This window comes from Mytilus edulis, chromosome 10 (assembly GCF_963676685.1).
Source record: "Mytilus edulis chromosome 10, xbMytEdul2.2, whole genome shotgun sequence".
Taxonomy (NCBI): domain Eukaryota; kingdom Metazoa; phylum Mollusca; class Bivalvia; order Mytilida; family Mytilidae; genus Mytilus; species Mytilus edulis.
This window is the reverse complement of record NC_092353.1, coordinates 36,664,801-36,685,629: the sequence shown is the minus strand read 5'-3', so window position 1 is coordinate 36,685,629 and position 20,829 is coordinate 36,664,801. Positions and strand designations below refer to the sequence as shown.

The window sequence follows — 20,829 nt, the reverse complement described above, 5'->3', positions numbered from 1 at the left end:
AGTAACAAATACGAAAATCTAATTCAAAATTAAAAGTTACACTAATTTTTTCTTATTCTGTTCATTCAAAAGAATTAAAATATTTAGTATGTAGTATTTTTTTATACTTATTTTTCTTTGCGCTATGTAAAATCGTACAACAATGTGTTGTTTTAGGCTGTTTTTTTTTACCTTTCTTTTTCATTACAATTGGGAAAAAAAATCAGATGTATCATGCATTTATTTGCTTTCTCTATTTTTTATCAAAGTTTACTCATCAAATATTTTTTCATCCACAGCCTGTACATTTATTCTCACAATCTAAACTATTGTACATATGTTTTGTTATGTTCTTGACTGGAGTGACGAAATATTGTTTAGATGTAGTTATTGTATTGTTAGACCTGTCGAATTCGTGTATAACTATGTTTGTTTTTAACAATGGGTAATGATATTCAAGCTTATCGCTCGTCGATAGGTCAATTCTACTGTAAACTTAATTCAGTATTCTGTAGGAAAATGATGTATTTAAGAAAAAGACACAATTATTTATTTGAACTGTTCTTGCTTATTATGAAATGCAAATGTTTGACGTCGGTATGCTATTCTATATATCTTGATTTGTTTCTATTGAAACCAATGTTAACATTTGTGATATTATTATTGATAATGCTAAGTAATGATGTAGAAGTTAATCCTGGTCCTTTAGGTGGTTTTTTCTCAATTTTTCACCTTAATATTAGAAGTATGCGTAACAAAGTAGACTATGTTGAAAACATTAGTAATGAAGCTGATGTGATTTGTTTAACCGAAACGCATCTTGACGAAAATATAAAAAATGAAGATATTCTTATTGAGGGTTATAATAGAGATCCTTATAGAAAAGACCGCAATAGCTCAGGAGGAGGAATTATAATCTATATTAGTAAATTTATTCAAGCCAAACCGAGACCCGATTTGGATTTTGATAATGAAGCATTATGGCTTGAAATTACCTTCCCTTCTAACAAATTACTCCTTTGTGTTGTATATCGACAACCTTCAAACAACAATACTTTTTGGGATAAATTTCATGAATCTATCGAAAATGCAATGAGCTATACTCCAAATGTTGTTATAACGGGTGATGTAAATGTAGATTTTCTTACTGGCCATTCACATAAAATTTTTGATATTATGAGACTAAATGGCCTTAAAAATGTTATAAACGAACCAACCAGATTTTGTGCCACACGCCAGTCCTTGTTAGATCCTATTTTGGTATCAGATTCATGTGATGTCTACGATTCCCATGTAATACAAATAGATCGTACGTATAGTGATCATGACGGAACTATTATATTCTTGAATAATCTCACTAGGTCACAAAATAATACTACTTATAAAAGAATGATTTGGGACTATCGAAATGCCGACTTCGACAAATGTAACGAGCTCATTGCTACTTTTGATTGGGAATCAATAATTAATGCTGAAAATAGTATGGATCAAAATTGTAAAAATTTTACAAATAAATTTCTTGAATATATTAATGACTGTATCCCACAAAAAGAAGTAACTATACGACCAAATGATAAAATATGGTTTAATTCTGACCTACGGAGAGAAATACGTAAACGTGATAGACTACACAAACAAGCTCGTAAGTCCAATAGTATTCCAGATCTGAATAAGTATAAAAAGCAAAGAAATAATGTGAATAATTTAAAACGAAACACAAAAGATCAATTTTACTTAAACGCAAATAGTTTGTTGGACGAGTTTGCATCTGGTAATTCTAAATCGTATTGGTCATTAATGAAAAAATTAGCTAAGACATCGGGTAATTCTACTCATATCACTCAACTTAAAAATGAAAATGACGAATTAGTCACTGAAAATTACGATAAAGCATGTCTTTTGAATAAGTATTTTTGTTCCATATCTACTATAAATGAAAATAATGATAAATCTCCAGAATTTCTGACTAGGTCAAATTCTAAAATAGATATTTTCTTTATAAACTCAAATCAAGTCATTGATATTTTGCAGACTTTAAAATTGGGAAAAGCATCAGGTAATGACTCAATTAGTCACCAAATGCTAAAAAAGACAAGTTATACTGTCAGTGTACCCTTAGCATTGTTATTTAATTTGTCATTTGAAAAGGCAGAGTTTCCTAGTCAATGGAAAACAGCTATTGTCATGCCGTTATTCAAAACCGGAGACAAATCACTGGTTTCCAATTATAGACCAATCTCATTATTATCAGCAGTGGGTAAAGTTTTTGAAAGAATTGTGTTTAAAAATGTATTTAATCACTTAATAGCAAACAATTTATTATACAAATTTCAATCAGGTTTTATTCCAGGTCATTCTACCGTTCACCAGCTAATAGAAATTTACTATAGGATACGCATGTCACTTGATGATCGCTGTATAACATCTCTTATATTATGTGATATCTCGAAAGCTTTTGATAGGGTATGGCATAGTGGCCTCTTAATAAAACTAAAAGCGTATGGTATTGATGGAAATCTGTATAAATGGTTTGAAAGTTATATTTCAAATAGAAAACAAAGCGTTTTTGTTTCAAATGCCTATTCGCCTTTTAATAATACTAATGCAGGAGTTCCGCAAGGCTCTGTATTAGGTCCCCTACTATTTCTTATTTATGTAAATGACATAGCTGATAATTTGACAAGTCTAACTCGATTGTTTGCTGATGATACATCTCTTTCTTATTCCAGCAATAATCCTTACACTATAGAGGATGTCTTAAACAGCGATTTAGAACAAATTTCAGTATGGTCTAAAGATTGGCTTATTAACTTTAACCCTAATAAGACAAAGGCTATGATATTCTCCTGCCATACTTCCCCAGATGATATTGAAATAGAATTTCAAAACCAATTAGTAGAATTTGTCTCCTGTCATAAACACTTAGGGATTACTTTTGATTCCAATGGTAAATTCCATACACATATAGAAAATATTTTAAAGTGTGCAAGCACAAGATTAAATGTTCTTAAAAAATTGAAATATGTATTGAATAGAAATTATCTTGCTCGTATATATTTAACTTTTATAAGACCCGTTATGGAATATGCATGTGAGTTATGGGATGGTTGTACTCAACAAGAAGCCGACAATTTAGAACATGTTCAGTTAGAAGCAGGGAGGTTAGTAACTGGGTTGCCCGTGTTTGCTAGTCGGGAAGCTATATATTTTGAAACTGGCTGGCAATTGCTTGTAGACAGAAGAAAATCCAGAAAGCTCAATATGTTCTATTCTTTACATAATGGGACTGCCCCTGATTATCTATGTGATTTAATGCCCCCGCTTGTTGGTCAAGTATCTAACTACGATTTGCGAAACAGTAATAATTATGTAGTACCCGGTTATAGACTAGACATAACTAGAAAATCCTTTTTCCCATCCACTACTATTGAATGGAATACCCTTCCCCCCCGACATACGTACGTCCAAAAACATAAATATTTTTAAACGAAAGATGAAGTCCAAATTGATACAGCCACCTTCCTATTTTAGTTGTGGGGATAGAAAACTTAATATCATTCATACACGTTTGAGAAATATGTGCAGTTCTTTAAATTCAGATTTACATCGTGTTAATATTAAACCAAGTCCCGCATGCAGCTGTGGCCACCCTGTTGAGGATAGTATACACTATTTTTTAGAGTGCGCTCTTCATAACGAAGCAAGAGAAATACTGTTTTCAAAATTAGAAAGTTATGCTATATCCATTGAGCTTCTATTAGCTGGTGACGGTGACCTTTCTTTTCAGCAAAACAAAGACATTTTTGAGTCCGTACAATCTTATATCAGAATAACACAAAGATTTAAAACAATCAATTAACATTCTAAATTTCTACTTTACAACCTTTCACTCCAGTCTAGTTGTTTCATTATTATTCCTTATTATATTGTATTTTTTTTCTTTTTTCTTTTTATTTCTAATTTTTGTTTGAAGTATGTATTACATGCATTACTACTACTATGTTGTATTTTTTCTTTTTCGCCATTATCTAATGTACTTTGTGTTTATATTTATATTGGGAGAGGACGTCTCTAATGTTGTTATAACTTGTGTCCAATCCCTTTTGCTACTTTTGCAAATAAAATATGTTTAAACTAAAAAGCGTATCAGTTTGGTATCCAGTGCACTTGTCTTAAGTCCGTATTTTGCTAGTTGAAGTTTACCATCTTAACGTTATGTGCGTCTTCCGTTTCAAGACTAAGTATTTTAGAGACATTTCGCTGCGTTTACTTTAGATATGCGTCATTTTGTCGCATATTTCAATTAGCATCCAAAACATTTGATATTGGGGGTCTCTGTATCCCAGGACCATCCACACAAAAAATAATGAATCTCTGTATCCCAGGATTCATTTTATTTTATTTGATGCTTTATTTATTGTAAATATTTAGTTATCTGTCTAGTTAGTTATCTAGTTATCTTTTGTAGTCTGCCAATATGAAAGGTGACTACGTTCATTTAATTATCTATCTGCTTGCTATATATATATATAAAGCAAATTTACAGATCTAACATTGTTGGGTTGATGTTTAGACGAGTTGTATATACATTATGTACACAGCCATGTATCACCATCATTGATGGCGATCCGATGGATACATCTGTTGTAGGGTTGTCACTGACTCAGACGTACTTATATATATATATAAGTCTGAAAATTACACCAAACAGTGTTAGAGTTAGATTTTATACTGACAAATTTTTGTCCGTCCCTCAGCGGGATTCGAACTCACACCTTTGATACACTACAGCACCAATCGCTTAGCCTCATGTCCAGCGCTCTAGACCACTCGACCACATCCGCTATATAAAAATATAACTTCAATAGTCGTAGTGTTACCTTGTCACGGAAGGTGAATCTAGAGATAGACATGAGACACGTGTTTTTTAAGCGTGTGTAGATGTTATATTATCATGTTATATTATGTTAACATCTACACACGCTTAAAAAACACGTGTCTCATGTCTATCTCTAGATTCACCTTCCGTGACAAGGTAACACTACGACTATTGAAGTTATATTTTTATATAGCGGATGTGGTCGAGTGGTCTAGAGCGCTGGACATGAGGCTAAGCGATTGGTGCTGTAGTGTATCAAAGGTGTGAGTTCGAATCCCGCTGAGGGACGGACAAAAATTTGTCAGTATAAAATCTAACTCTAACACTGTTTGGTGTAATTTTCAGACTTATATAAATATTTGCATTAACCTTGTATCTATATCACTCTTAGATCCAGTGGACATGTATATTGTATGGTTTGTCACTTGTTTAGACTTGTTTGTAAAATATATATATATAAATAAGGTAACACATGGCCAGCGAAAGCTCTTTTTTTGAGAGCCCAGGTGGTCGTGTGGTCTAGCGGGACGGCTGCAGTGCAGGCGATTTGGTGTCACGATATCACAGTAGAATGGGTTCGAATCCCGGCGAGGGAAGAACCAAAAATTTGCGAAAGCAAATTTACAGATCTAACATTGTTGGGTTGATGTTTAGACGAGTTGTATCTTAACTGTTTATCTAGTTATATGTGTTTATAATTTTGTAGTTTGTAATAAAGCTGTGGCCAAATACTGCCAAAACTGTGTTTCTGATATTTGCGCATCAATAATAACTCATCTGATATTAACAACGTTACTTTTTTAAACAATGTTGAATTGATTTTAAGAAGAATACCAAAAAAAAAAATATTAAAAAAATAGAGTTTTAAAAAAGTGCCCCTTCTCAACTCTTATTTCCTGTTCATATGTAATCAATCATCAGTTTTATCACTTCATCAATTATGTGCGTTACATGCATATTTGAATTGAACCATCTGTGAGATATAATGTTTAAATTGCGACTTTCATTTTCGACCCCTTCCTACAAAGTTTGCGAAGAGTGTAAATGTATGAAATTTGACCAACATAACTTATGTTTTTATTTTAATACAAACGGATTAAGGATTAAGAAAACTCAAGCAATTTTATGCGTGTTGTTAACATTATTTATCTTTTCAGTATGTAGTATTAAAATTCCTATCAACTATGCATTTTTTTTTAATGAAATTCCCCAAATACAAGTGCGGACACTAAAATATGTCTTTTCCTTGAAAAGTTGGGTTGGCACCGGAGAGATACAAGTGTTTAATTTTATAATACACCTTTAAATGTAGTATGTACAGATATATAAATAATTGAACAACTTCAGCCTGTGACATGAATTAGAGGTTGAGACTCCAGAAAATGTTGAAAAAAAATTATGGCAGTTTCTGTCATTCAAACTCTAGTGTTATGTGTGTGTTTTTCTGAACCATATATTTCTTCGTTTTCTTTGACTAATGGCTGTCACTGTCTGAACTTATGGGTTTTGGTTTTGACCAATCCTTATTTTCCTATTTGTAGATTTGTTTTTTTGCTTATAATTATAATTTGTACTGTTTACAATTTCAATTTATCTGCGAAATGTTTTGACCAACACATTCAAATAGTAAGCATCGTCCAGCTATGTAAAATTAATGAGAAAACAGATTTCGAATTACTGAGGTTTACTGTAGTAATTTTGCATTTATACATGAAAAATTAGGCACATAGTTGACATTTGTGCCATTTCTGAAGGGTAAGCAGTAGGTGCTTTGCTTATTAGAGTGATTGAAAGCAGTTATGAAAGTGAATTCAACTTCAAGTTACTCTGTATTGTTATTATCTGTGTAACATGTAAACATCTCATTTGTTCAAGTTAATGGTTTGAATCAAAAATGGGTTTTTTAAGACTGTTTGAAAAATTTTCAAAACCATTCTGTACCATTTGGGCTGATCACTTGTGTAGTTACGGATCCAGGATCGACGAAAGGTGTGCAATAGAAATAATAATTACACCTCAGTATGTTTTTTTCTCTATATAACAAATAATGAAATAATTGTGCTATTTCATTCCACAGACTATTGCCAGTCAATAGTTTTAAACAGTCGGAAAGCAAACCCTTAGAAACGACCGTTGTTGCTACGTTCTTAGGTAGCAATACACTGACAGTTAGGAGTTCAGTTTCGCATTTTGGCCCCGCTGGATTTTTCAAATATGAAAGTTATTGTGTAATCAAACTCATTTTTAGACAGCTGAGTACTAATTTAGCCTTCAAAGATGGTTTATAAGATCATCAAGATGATTTTTTACGTGTTTTATTGGCTATTTTCTGTTTGACTCTCCGTATTTTCATATCTAGACCAGCCATCGGTCCAGAAATTAATGTAAAGTTTGCAAACACTTTTTTTCTACACGAAGTTTTTGACGCATTTTTACAAAAAAATGAGACGAAAGACATATGATTTTCATTGGATTAACTGAAAGATATATGTAAACAGCTTCAGAAAAGGTATTACTTCCAGCGATTATAATTCTACTTTTAGTCAAATTTTAGGGAAATATGTGACATCTCCCCCCCCCCCCTTTTGCAAGATTTTAGTGCAAATAAATGCAGATTGTTGCCATGAATACATTCAAAAGAAACTATATTTTACCATTTAATATACTGGATATAAAATCTATGGAAGATTCTGATTACATACATATGCACATATATGACACAAAAAGTAAGCTTAATATTGCAAGAAAGCAATGAAAAGGAGATCGTAAAATTGATGAGGGCATATTTTGACATTTTTTCCTAACTGTTTATTGCTACCTTATGGCATACTTACCAAGCTCAGAATTGTATAATTTAAGACTCTCCATACCACAAAGCTATTGATATTTAGACTCAAAATCATCTTCTGATGGAATTGAGTGTTTAAGAATGACAATATATGTCAATTTTATTGTTTACACTACTTAGCAACCAAACTTAGACATTTTGACACAAGGCTTATATTTGTACTCTATTTGCCTAACCCTTGCTTCTAAAGGATTGCGCTATATGTAGTAGCCTAAGTATTCAACGCTATGGAAGATTCTGGTTACATACATATGCACATATATGACACAAAAAGTAAGCTTAATATTGCAAGAAAGCAATGAAAAGGGGATGGTAAAATTGATGAGGGCAAATTTTGATATTTTTTCCTAACCGTTTATTGCTACCTTAAGACAACAATGGGACTGATATTAAAACCCGCCATTCTGAAATTGCGTTAATTTCGCCGAAAAAATAATTTGGCGCCAATTTGGAAATTTTTCTTTTTTCTGTTACTTGCCATTAGGGTCACGCCGTTGATCGTCGTTTATAAATTATGCGAAATTGTCTATCATTTTTTTCTTTATTTTTCACAAATAAGCAAAGATTATATATGAGCCAGTCCATGCGAAAAGGTACAAAAAGTCCTTTTGGTAAACTTTACAGGACACGTTATCAAACTTTGTTTGAGTATTTTTGAAAAACAATTTTATCCGAAAAAAAATTACATTAATGTAAACATTCATAAGATTGTCAATTCTATGCCGAATTTGTCAACTAAAACAGAAAAAGACGTAGAAATATCTGAATTTTTGGTATTTGAGCAAGTGTAAAATCATTTGTTCCCCGGACTAATGCTATACCGACCAGAAACTTAAAAATTTATGACACTACAGAGACAAAAGTCAATAATTTCCGTCAGTTCTACATGTTTAAAGAAAGTAAGACAACATTAAAACATGAGGGAAAATACAAAAACTATGACATCTTGTGTTTTAGAAATTGAAATTTAAGTTAAGTTAAGCTATTTAATATTATATAAATCAACCTTATTTGCACGGGATTGGAACCGTTGCCCGGTTTGATTGCATAGACATCCGCATCGTAAGCGAGAGCGTTATCCCCACTGCTGCCGGGGTTAACATTATCAATTGGCAAATCAAGCCATTTAAACTGTACTTTGAAAATGATTGAAATATATGAAATAATTCACTAAAAATCTTGATAAAACTAAAGGAGGGGGGGGGGGTGTCTCAACACTCGCAGGTGCGTGTAGCTCACAGCTTGATGATACGAGGGAAAGTAAATGTGTTTTATAAATCACAAGTCTACTACCAATAATTATGCACACTTTTTAGAATTTCGTAAATTTTTCGTTTTTGTACCTTTTCGCATGGACTGGCTCATATACTATACAAAAAAAAAAATGATAATATGTATCTCAAAGTTAAAAAAACCCACCCCAAGTCTAACGTTATATCACCCCTTAGGAAACCCTGTTTAAACTAAATTCCAAAATAAAGACATTTTTTGACATTTTAGTTTTTTTTGTCTTACACATCGATGATGTAAACTTGATCTGAACGCAATGTACATACATTTAGTGTGTTTGTTTGAAAAAGCAATGGCGAGTTTAGCTGTGAATATTTGACTGGATTAATTATTCTTTTTTTTAAGTCAGTGAAATGTTTGATTTAACTAAATGTAAGTAAGGAAATCTTATACTGTCTGTGCACAACATTAACTGCTTTTAAGATGACTAACACAACATTCATTCATTGTTTATAATTATATATTTTTTTTTGGGATGAAGGAATTCTGCAATGATAGTAAATAAAAAGTATTGTCCTACATTTGAACTTAAAATAATCTCTTCCAGACTAGCATTTTAATCACTCTCATTCAAAGCATGGTCATACTAACATGAAGTGTGACTTACTTATGACTTGTGATCTAAAACATAATTCAGTGTTGACTTAGCACTCAGAAACTGCTTTGAAATGTAATTAAGGAATGACTGTAATATTTTTTCTGTCTATTCGAAATAACATAAAAAATTTCACTGTGCTTAAACGGCTGTGGGTTAAGTTACCCACAGCCCAAGATGGCGGACTCTAAACTTGTCGATATTTAAGTTCATACAAAATGTACCTTTTGCGACGTTTTTCATGCAGAATGTAAACATTTATAGGATTATTGAATAAAGAAATAACTAGCAATTACCATAAGTTTGTTAATATAGAGTTCACTAAAGCGCAAGGCCAACTTTAAAAAAATGCATAAGACGTCCGTAACTTTTTGATCGAAACTAAGCAGACTGTCCGTAACTTTATTTTCAGATGTGGGTAACTTTTGATTTAAAATTTTAAGAATTATAATTTCAACAATAAGAAGACTATTAACATCGTATTTGTAACCTTCACGGCCGTTTATACTACTCATTCACCACCAAATGTGATTTTATTAACGCATCATACTTACACCACAGAGGTTTTATGTGGGGTTTGTGGAGTGGGGTGCTCATTTTCGCCATATCTTTCAATATTTTCTTCAGTTTATGTTCAGGTCTTTATGTTTTTGAAGTATACTGATATTTCTTTATGAAGATAACTTCAAATGCAAAATATTCTTAGCTTGAAAACGTGTTTGTTTTGAGTAAAATCATCTGAAAAGTTGGATTAAAGGGTGTTTGAAATTTCGTAATTTTTTGTCAAGGGGGGACACATATTCGCCGTTTTTACATATCTATTTAATACCAAATAACTGCAGCTTTAAACAATATTTATCAAATAAATTTCATTATAGACGAATAGCAGACATTTGAAAGGTGTAAAAAACTGAAATTTAGGGCAATCAGTCAAAGAATTACTAAGGAATGTTTCTTTGAAATCGTTTTTGTCATTCAGGAAATTGTGTGAAAATCGTTGTCTATTTTTCGGTCCTTTGCCGTAAGTGCCGAAATTTAGTCTCATTTTCAAAATTAATCCTATTTGTTATAAAAATATAATTTAACGACATATTTATTCCATTTCAACCATCCTTTGAAGTTTTAACACCTCAAAATCATAAAACGGCGAAATTGTGTCCATGGCGAATATGAGCGCCCCACTCGATCCTGGTTATGGTTTGAACTTTTATTAACTGATGTGCGTCTTATCGACATTTTCGATTCGCACAATGGCTTTGTCATACTCTTAATTTTTTTTAGTTTAATTATCTGTTTGCGATTAATTTTCACCTCTGTTTCTTTTTATGTGTATTTTGATGAATACTCTTTGACGCGGCTCGGTATTTATACATCCCACCAGTAAGTTATAGTGTTATTGTTTTTTGAATACGTTTCCTAGTATGTTTTTTTTTATTTATTTCTCTTTGTATGTTATCAGGGACTGTGGGACTGTTAAACTATCAAATTACCCTGTTGTTTTAGTTATTTATATTTTCATATACTATTTATAATTTTTACACTATGTTGATTGCTCTATTCCTTTTATGTCACTGAATTTTAACTATTGTGTCTTTTAGTTTAGTTCAATTTAATGAAATTTAATGCAACTTGCATACAAGTGAAATATGCAGCTAGCTGTAAAACTAGGTTTTATACATTTTTACAAAATGTCCTTTCTTCAAGTTTTTCATTTACTGCAAATCTAATGCATCGAATGCAACAGGCCACTATAAATTCTAATCGAATCGTAATGTCATTGGACTTAGAATTAAGTGATTTTTTTTTAAATAATAGAAATGAATATTTTTTTTAACATAATCGTTTTTGGCTGAACCTTTGATAATTGTCATGTGATTGGGCAATTTTGATCCCCCCTCCTCCCTCAAAAAAATAATAATCCCGGATTTACGCATGATCTATTCTTGTCATTGCTGGCAGAAAATCAGTTAGTGCATACACGCCACATGCATGTGTAAAAAATACTTGTGTAGTCGACTTGTTCAAAAATAAAAATCAACAATGATGTTTCAACAGATTATCTGCAATGGTAGGAAACCACCCGATTTGGGTATCCCGACGTTATAAAAAATCAGACCCAAGTTTAACGGATTTATCGTTATTGTTTTCATATTATTCCAAATTTTGTCTTTCATTCTAATTCAAATGAATTATATCATACTAGAGATGTACTTCATTTCTGATTATGTATTCGATGCAACCTCTATCATAAGTAAAACATTACATCCACGTATGTTGATTCTTTGAAAGTTACGGACATTCCTATTGGTATAATGAAAAAAGTTACGGGCAAGTTGTTTTTAAGTTACGGACAGCCTAAGCGTTTTTTCAAATCGTGCTGTGATCGTTTATTTTGTAAAATTTAATCACCTTTTAAGTTTAGAGGTTTCCCTAAACAATTAATACAACTTTTTAATTCAGTGGTTTAATTGATGCATCCATGGTATTGTTATTCTATAGAAGAGAAGACCCTAACCGACGCAAGGCGGCTCCATCTTGGGCTGTTACCCACAGCCGTTTAAGCACAGTGAATTTGGTGCACACTGAATAACGCGCGTAGCGGGTTATTAAACAGTGTGCACCACATTTTTTTAATGTTATTTCGAATAGACAGAAAAAATATTAAATTCATTTCTTATAATTTAATTCTAAATTCCATTTTAAACCGTAGAAAACCATGAAAAAACGTTGATGACGTCACGGTCACATGACTAAATTATGTCTATGGGCTCATAACAAAATAACGTCAGCCAATCAGAAGACGCGTTACATCCAAAATTAAATTATATATTATATATAATAATATGATATTATGCTAAGCAGATAAACATCCGAATTACACCTTGGCATCCCAGCAATCCAAGTAAAACTGGCAAGATGAGCACCAAACCAAATAATTCCTGAATGCTTTCCTTATTTCTTTTTTTGATAACACACAGATAACTTTATTAAAATTGATACACTATAGATTATATCACTGTAGGTGTGAAATTCAGTATCAGATGATAACAATTGGATAGTTTCCTCACGTATTTCCAATTAGAATTCCTTTATATTTCCCGGTTGCCATAGTAACATTTTATAAAGATATCATTTCACATTAACATGTTTCATTTAATTGGAAAAGGCTATTTAACTTTGTATGTGTCACTATACCAAAATTTCCTAGTCACACTCTACCTCTAGGTCACAAATTTGTAGATTTTTGATTATTTTTGGTTCGCTCTTATAACTCGTAACTAAGAAAATATTTTTCCTCCGATACTAAATGTAAGGTCATGATTGAAATTTTTTTGTCGCTTCAATATTTGCTCTTTAGCATTAACAAATTATTTAAAGATAAACTGAATCTGATCTGTTGCTCAATATGGGTCTTCATATAGTAATAAAGCATATATCTTCGTTTTAAAAACAAACGGATACTCACAAAGCATCGGCAGCTCCACCGGCAGCACCTCCTCCCGGAAAAGATGTAGTATTTGAAACCGAAGGAAGGGTGTCATTGTCTGAAAAAATAATAATTAAACAATTTGAAACTAAACCTGCAGCAACCAGTTTGAGCTTTGTAAAAATCTGTGAACTGCCTTGCTCTATCCTAATTTAAAGTAAAATGTGTGCATGTAGTTGTTGATTTAGTATTTAAAATGTGGTATTGTTAGATTTAGATTGATACACAATGAATGTCTTAGACTTAGAATATCAATGTTTGTATTCATATTAAGAAGAACTTTTCTGAAATTTTAAACTGGCGGTTCTTTGTTTAGTTGTCAATGTGTTTTTGATATGGATTGCGGTTTTCTAGCTTTAACAAATACATATCACGTGATATTCGTATCGCCGACAATTTACCACAAAGCTTGCAATGCGAAGCAATACTATATAATGGTAAACAGCAATAAATATTTAGTTTCAGTGAAAATGATGTTGTTCTACTTTAAGAGTGTGCGTTACACACCAATGCTTTCATTTTTTTTTTCACTTTACTTGTTGAAAATTAAAACATCTACTAATGGACATATCTCCTGAGGTGTGCCTCTCTGAAGATGTGCCTACATTGGCAGAAGTTATAAAATACAGAAAATGCATTTATGTAAACATTGTATTATAGGAACATTGCAGAATAACAAAGCAACGCGTATAAATAATTGATATTCCAATATTGAATTTCAGTGTGAAATGTATGCATAATAAAACGAAAGTGAAAACCAAAGCGTTGAAAGTGCAAACCAACGCGTTTCATACGATATGTTCATACCTCCAATGACAAGAACGGGCACTCATACTTGTATTGTTAGACATTATAATTTAATTTCTATGAAGGAATGAGAAGAAATAAAAAATGGTGGTGGTGGTAAAAACAAAGGTTTGAGATAAAAGAGTCTAATATTATTTTCCATTATAGGATAACTTTAAGATCTCCGGTTTTTTTTTTACATAAGCTTGTACCATAGTTGTTTACATCTTTAGCGGTCAAATTCGCATATCGATCAAGTATATCAATTTCGATTTTTAAGAGTTTTGTAATAGAAATTAATGAAATAAAATAAAATCATAGTTCAAAACAACAGATAATTGATATAAAAGCTTTCGTTCATTAAGTAAAATTCGTAAACGATTTACCCTTATTTACAAATATATAGACAAATAATGTAATGATCTGATAACCCTCGTACGTACTTTATATAAACCTCTGTATGCCACGTTTACGCTTACTGTAATACAAATACATATCTATTTTCTACACTAAAGCATTATAACAATAACAAGTGAACTTACTACAATCGCCTAAGAACAGTACAATATGGTCCAAAGCAATATCTCCGTTGTAACCTTTTCCAGCAATACCATTAAACACAATCTAAAAAAGTTCCAATACTAATTGTCACAATAGTTCAGTAAGGGAGCAACTGTTTAACTTCAAAGGGAGATATGGTTTCTATCTTAGTCAGATTTTTTTTCCGCACGAACATTTTATTCTAGTTTTTCGACGCTATCAATCACATTATTTGTTTTTTAAATTTTACACTATAAGGTATGAGTTAATCTGAATTCGGAATATTTTTTTATCATCTTCTTGACCACCATATTATTTTTTTTTATGAAATTGGAGATTTGAATATTTTTTAAGGAAAAAAAAAAACATACCACCACCCCACTTTTGAAGCTGAATGGTCAATCCTTAAGTCGTAATCTATTGGCCAATATTCGAAAAAGAAACATTGGCAACGAGACAAGGGCAACAACCTATCCCGGGGAAAAAGAATGATGTGACGTACTCTTAAATATATGATCAACAGGGGTTTGATCAGGGGTATGGCACTGTTGATCATATTTTGAATTTTAAATTTCTCATTGATTTGTATTTATTTAGAAGGAAAAAATTGTATTGTGCCTTTGTTGATTTTCGTAAGACTTTTGATTCTGTTAACAGAATATTATTATGGAAAAAATTGTTACGCAATGGTATAGATGGTAAATTACTGATTGTATTACAAAACTTGTAACTTGAATTCAGAAAACTGATAACAAAATTTCGATTAAGTGACCATAATTTATTAATAGAAAAGGGAAGATACCTTAAAATACCAAAAAAAGAAAGATTATGCAAAAACTGTAAACAAATTGAAGATGAAATTCATTTCTTTTTATATTGTAATAAAAAACATAATAATAGAAAAGTTTATTTTGATTTTTTGATAAATGAGAACATCCACTTTATAAATTTAAATGACATAGATGAAATAACATATATACTCAACCCAATTTCACACATTTCGGTAAGTAAGGTAGGATCCTTTTTAAAACAGTCTATTGAACTGAGGACAGGGGACTCTAAAAATATTTACTTTTATTGTGTATATTAATGATCTTGTTATTTTTTATTTTCATTTTGTTATGTTGTGTCACATACTATAAACATGTAGTTTTATGGCAATAAAGATTTGAATTGTATAAAAATGCAAAATCTTGTGTAAGAGATGGATCTAATTCTTCAGATTTTTTAAAATCTAATATTGGTGTGAGGCAGGATAAAAACCTGTCGCCCCTATTATTTTTCTTTTTCTTAATGATTTGAATGAGTTTATGTCACATGTTTATAGTAGTCTGAATGATGTTTGTAATATGTCTTATTTACTGTTTGACAATGATGATATTGAAGTGTATTTTAAATTGTATCTGTTGTTATATGCGGATGACACATTATTTTTTTCAGAATCTGCAGTTGAGTTACAATCAGCATTGAATGCAATGTATTTATATTGTGAAACATGGAATCCCAAAGTTAATACTGCTGAAAACCAATGTTGTTATATTTTCTAAAAGTCGACAGGCTGAAAATGTTTATTTTATATATAATAATGACCGTTTATCTGTTATTGATGAATTTCAATATTTAGGTATTTTCTAGAAAAGGTACTTTTCATGTAAATCTAGACTGATTGAACAAGCCAGAAAAGCAATGTTTCATGTATTACGTAACGCAAGAAAATTGTATTTATCTATAGATGTATTGTTACAACTTTTTGATGCTATGGTTGGCCCTATATTGTTGTACGGTGCAGAAGTTCGTGGGTATGAGAAAAATGATGTTATTGAATCATTGCACTTAAAATTTTGTAAATATATAATGAAAGTTAAAAAATGTACACCTAATTGCATTGTATATGGTGAACTAGGAAAAGCACCAATGTCTGTTAATATTAAGGGAAGAATGATTGGTTTTTGGAAACTTATACTGGCAAAAAAAAAAGAAAATTTCTCGTACATTGTATGAAATGCTATATAAACTTGATTCAGGTGATGTATATCACTCTAAGTGGTTGAATTGTGTAAAAGATATATTATCTAAATGTGGTTTTATTAATGCCTGGAATAAACAATATATAGATACAAACTGTCAGTTGTCTAAAAATGTGAAACAGTATTACCCCAATTTTATTTGTAAATGATTGGAAGGCTCAGATATTTAATACGTCAAAATGTTTAAATTATAGAATGCACAAGTCTGAGTTTGGTTTGGAAGATTATTCAACTTACATTGCCTTTTGATTTAAGAATTAATGTGTGTGAATATAGATGCAGTAGTCATAGGTTACCTATTAAATGTGGTAAATTTTATAGCAGTGAAAGATCGTGACTGTGGTCTAGCGGGACGGCTACAGTGCAGGCGATTTGGTGTCACGATATCTCAGTAGCATGGGTTCGAATCCCAGCGAGTAAAAAACCAAAGCAAATTAACAGATCTAACATTGTTAGGTTGATGTTTAGACGAGTTGTATATATGTATAAAAATTGCGGTTTTTATCCAACGCAATCATAGGTTTGAACGAAGTTTTCAATTTAGACTCGTTTATATATATATATACAACTCGTCTAAACATCAACCCAACAATGTTATATCTGTAAATTTGCTTTTGCATATATATATATATATATAGATTACAAATTTTAAACTGCACAATGTATTAGCAAGACATGATCGTCAAATAAGTCAACGGGCCGAATTCGTCAAACGATTCCTCATTGAAATTATTGCTCTTTAATGATGATTTTTAACCGGATTTTTGTGACAAAAATGTCGGTTATTTAGTTGGGGATGTACGGCGAGCGGGCGGGTGGGTGGGCGGCAATCAAATGTTGTCCGTGCATTAACTCATGAACCGTTCAACCAAAGCTTTTAAAATTTTGATATGTTGTTACTGACAACTAAATAAAGGTCAAGTTCAATAATGGCGATTTTGACTTTTACCGTTCAGGAGTTATGCATCTTGAAAGATTGAAAAATGGAGTTTCCATTCGTGTCCGTGCATTTACGCATGAACTGTTCTACATAAGCTTTCCAAATTTTAATATGTTGTTACTGATGACAAAATGGAGGTCAAGTTTAATAATGGCGATTTTGACTTTTACCGTTCAGGAGTTATGGTTCTTGAGAGATTGAAAGATGGTGTTTCCGTTCGTGTCCGTGCATTTACGTATGAACTGTTTTACCAAAGCTTTCCAAACTTTAATATGTTGTTACTGATGACAAAATAGAGGTCAAGTTCAATAATGACGATTTTGACTTTTACCGTTCAGGAGTTATGGTTCTTGAAAGATTGAAAAATGGTGTTTCCAGTCGTGTCCGTGCATTTTCCCATGAACCATTCAACCAAAGCTTTTGAAATTTTTATATGTTGTTACTGATGGCAAATTAGAGGTCAAGTTCAATAATGATGATTTTGACTTTTACCGTTCAGGAGTTATGGTTCTTGAAATATTGTGAAATGGCGTTTCCATTCACGTTGTTGCATTCACTCATGAACCATTCAATCTCAATTGTTTGCGTTTCGCCTTTTATCTTTAAAATACAGAAGATATATAGACAATTTAAATAACAAAGATGATCAAAACAAACTATAACTCAAATGTTGCTAAAATCATTAGAAGACATTTAATCACATTAATTGCTCTTTTGAAATCTTTTTGTGTTTGGGCTGAAACTAAAGAAGATGAATCGCGGGAAACTGATTTTTGTCATTAATCATCTATTCTAATCCACAATGTTGGAGAGTGTTGAAGGTGGACATTGATCTAGGTGTGCGTCACTGGCTCTTTAGAGCCTCTAGTTTATTGTTTTCCAAACACTGAAATATGTGTTGTTAAAGTTTTAAATTTTTTTTATGTATATATTTATTTTTTAGTTCAGGCATTTCCCGTAGCAACAGCTCTGGCATATTCAGAGATAATATCAGAAGAAAAGATAGTCATTACTGCTTCTAACGGAATTTTCAAAACACCTGCAGATGGTTGGATTAAGGAAGGTCGAACATATTTTGTAATTGAAGGTAAGCTACGGCAAGATTGTCCAAGTAATTTTGTGACCCTTGAATAGACTTTCGTCGATCCTCGATCACGAAGCAGCATTCCGTGGATCTCTGATGGTTCCGTATGATACCGTCCACAGACACTTGTTGACTGGATCGGATCAGCACCCCCTTTTTAAAGAATTATGATATTCAGTTGACGAATTGTTATATCCCCGTTTTCTGAGGTGCGTTTTTATTTCTTCTCTTCTAATTTTGTAATTTTTATTTCTTCTGTTGAGCAAATTCGTTTAACAGAAATACCGAGTCCATAAGGTAAAGAGATAGCATTTTTGACGGAACTTGGATGGCTAGATGAAACATGTAGGTACTTTTCCAGGACATGTTCCTTTCGGTAGGTGAAAACCTATCTTCTACCGAAAGGAACATGTACTGGAAAAAACAACAAATCCAAAATTGCATAAAAAAAGTCTTGATCTTTCAATCTACATCAAATTTATCCTAGAGTAAGTGTATAATCCAATCAAATCATTTTATTGATGTAAAATCCAAATATTGAATTGTTACCAAGACAAACATGACACTATTTACAAACATACAATATTTAAATGTTAACAACATTCATTTTCTATAAGACTATGTATATGAAAATATAGATACCATAAGAGGAATCTGTGGGAACGTTTTGTTTTCAACATGTACAGAGGGCTCAAAGTGTCAGTTTGATATTCAAAATATATTACAAAACACTACCTGAGTCCGCTTAAATGACAGTGAAACTTCCTGATACATCAAAGTCAATGAAATGTAAGTTACTGTTAGGCTAGGTATAGATATAAAAACTAAAAAGATCTCTGAAACAAAAATCATTTTATCACGGGATAGGGCAGGGTGCATTAAATAGACCTTTCTTTTAGCATATATATATATATATATATTATTACTACTTAAACTAGGGTCCACAAGAAGCATATAGAGAATTCGTGCTAATGAAAAAGAACATTGAATAGCATATGTAAATATAGATACAAATAAGAAAAACTTGTGAAAACTTCTTGTCTTCAATATATGTCTTCAACAGATGTATCCATCGGATACATCTGTTGTAGAGTTGTCACTGACTCAGACGTACTTATAAATATAATTATTTTCTGTGACTGTATATTACATTAATTTGTAGGATCCTTTACTATAGATAATTTAGCTGATCTGTAATAATAACATCTTCATGCCTTATATATCATGTACTGTAGTACGCCGCTAGATTAAAACTGACGAGGAAAGGTAACACACGGCCAGCGAAAGCTCTTTTTTTTGAGAGCCCAGGTGGTCGTGTGGTCTAGCGGGACGGCTGCAGTGCAGGCGATTTGGGTAACGATATCACAGTAGCATGGGTTCGAATCCCGGCGAGGGAAGAACCAAAAATTTGCGAAAGCAAATTTACAGATCTAACATTGTTGGGTTGATGTTTAGACGAGTTGTATATATATATATATATATATAGTAGTGCTGTAGTGTATCAAAGGTGTGAGTTCGAATCCCGCTGAGGGACGGACAAAAATTTGTCAGTATAAAATCTAACTCTAACACTGTTTGGTGTAATTATCAGATATAAGTACGTCTGAGTCAGTGACAACTCTACAACAGATGTATCAATCGGATCGCCATCAATGATGGTGATACATGGCTGTGTACATAATGTATACACTGATCTGTAACAATAACATCTTCATGCCTTGTATATCATGTACTGTAGTACGCCGCTAGATTAAAACTGACGAGGAAAGGTAACACACGGCCAGCGAAAGCTCTATTATTTTGTAGAGCCCAGGTGGTCGTGTGGTCTAGCGGGACGGCTACAGTGCAGGCGATTTGGTGTCACGATATCACAGTAGCATGGGTTCGAATCCCGGCAAGGGAAGAACCAAAAATTTGCGAAAGCAAATTAACAGATCTAACATTGTTGGGTTGATGTTTGGACGAGTTATATATATATATATTATTGGGCTCTCAAATAAAGAGCTTTCGCTGGCCGTGTGTTACCTTTCCTCGTCAGTTTTAATCTAGCGGCGTACTACAGTACATGATATATAAGGCAAGAAGATGTTATTGTTACAGATCAGCTCAATTATCTATAGTAAAGGATCCTACAAATTAATGTAATATACAGTCAGAGAAAATAATTATATTTATAAGTACGCCTGAGTCAGTGACAACTCTACAACAGATGTATCCATCGGATCGCCATCAATGATGGTGATACATGGCTGTGTACATAATGTATATACAACTCGTCTAAACATCAACCCAACAATGTTAGATCTGTTAATTTGCTTTCGCAAATTTTTGGTTCTTCCCTTGCCGGTATTCAAACCCATGCTACTGTGATATC

The 20,829-nt window shown here is 32.1% G+C and overlaps 1 protein-coding gene across 1 annotated transcript; it reads left to right on the top strand.

Moving 5' to 3' along the window:
* Positions 1–726: 726 nt before the first annotated feature.
* LOC139492743 (uncharacterized) lies at positions 727–18,505 on the top strand. The gene is made up of 2 exons (XM_071280895.1): positions 727–2,236; positions 18,315–18,505. The coding sequence occupies exons 1-2, from the start codon at positions 727–729 to the stop codon at positions 18,503–18,505; spliced, it is 1,701 nt and encodes a 566-aa protein (XP_071136996.1).
* Positions 18,506–20,829: the final 2,324 nt, after the last annotated feature.

What these genes read in the sequence shown, in the direction of transcription:
- LOC139492743 (XM_071280895.1), top strand. Translation starts at nt 727, where the DNA reads ATGCGTAACAAAGTAGACTATGTTGAAAACATTAGTAATGAAGCTGAT. An exon ending in CTCATTATTATCAGCAGTGG is followed by an intron (nt 2,237 to 18,314) that starts GTAAAGTTTTTG and finishes TTTATTTTTTAG; the next exon opens with TTCAGGCATTTCCCGTAGCA.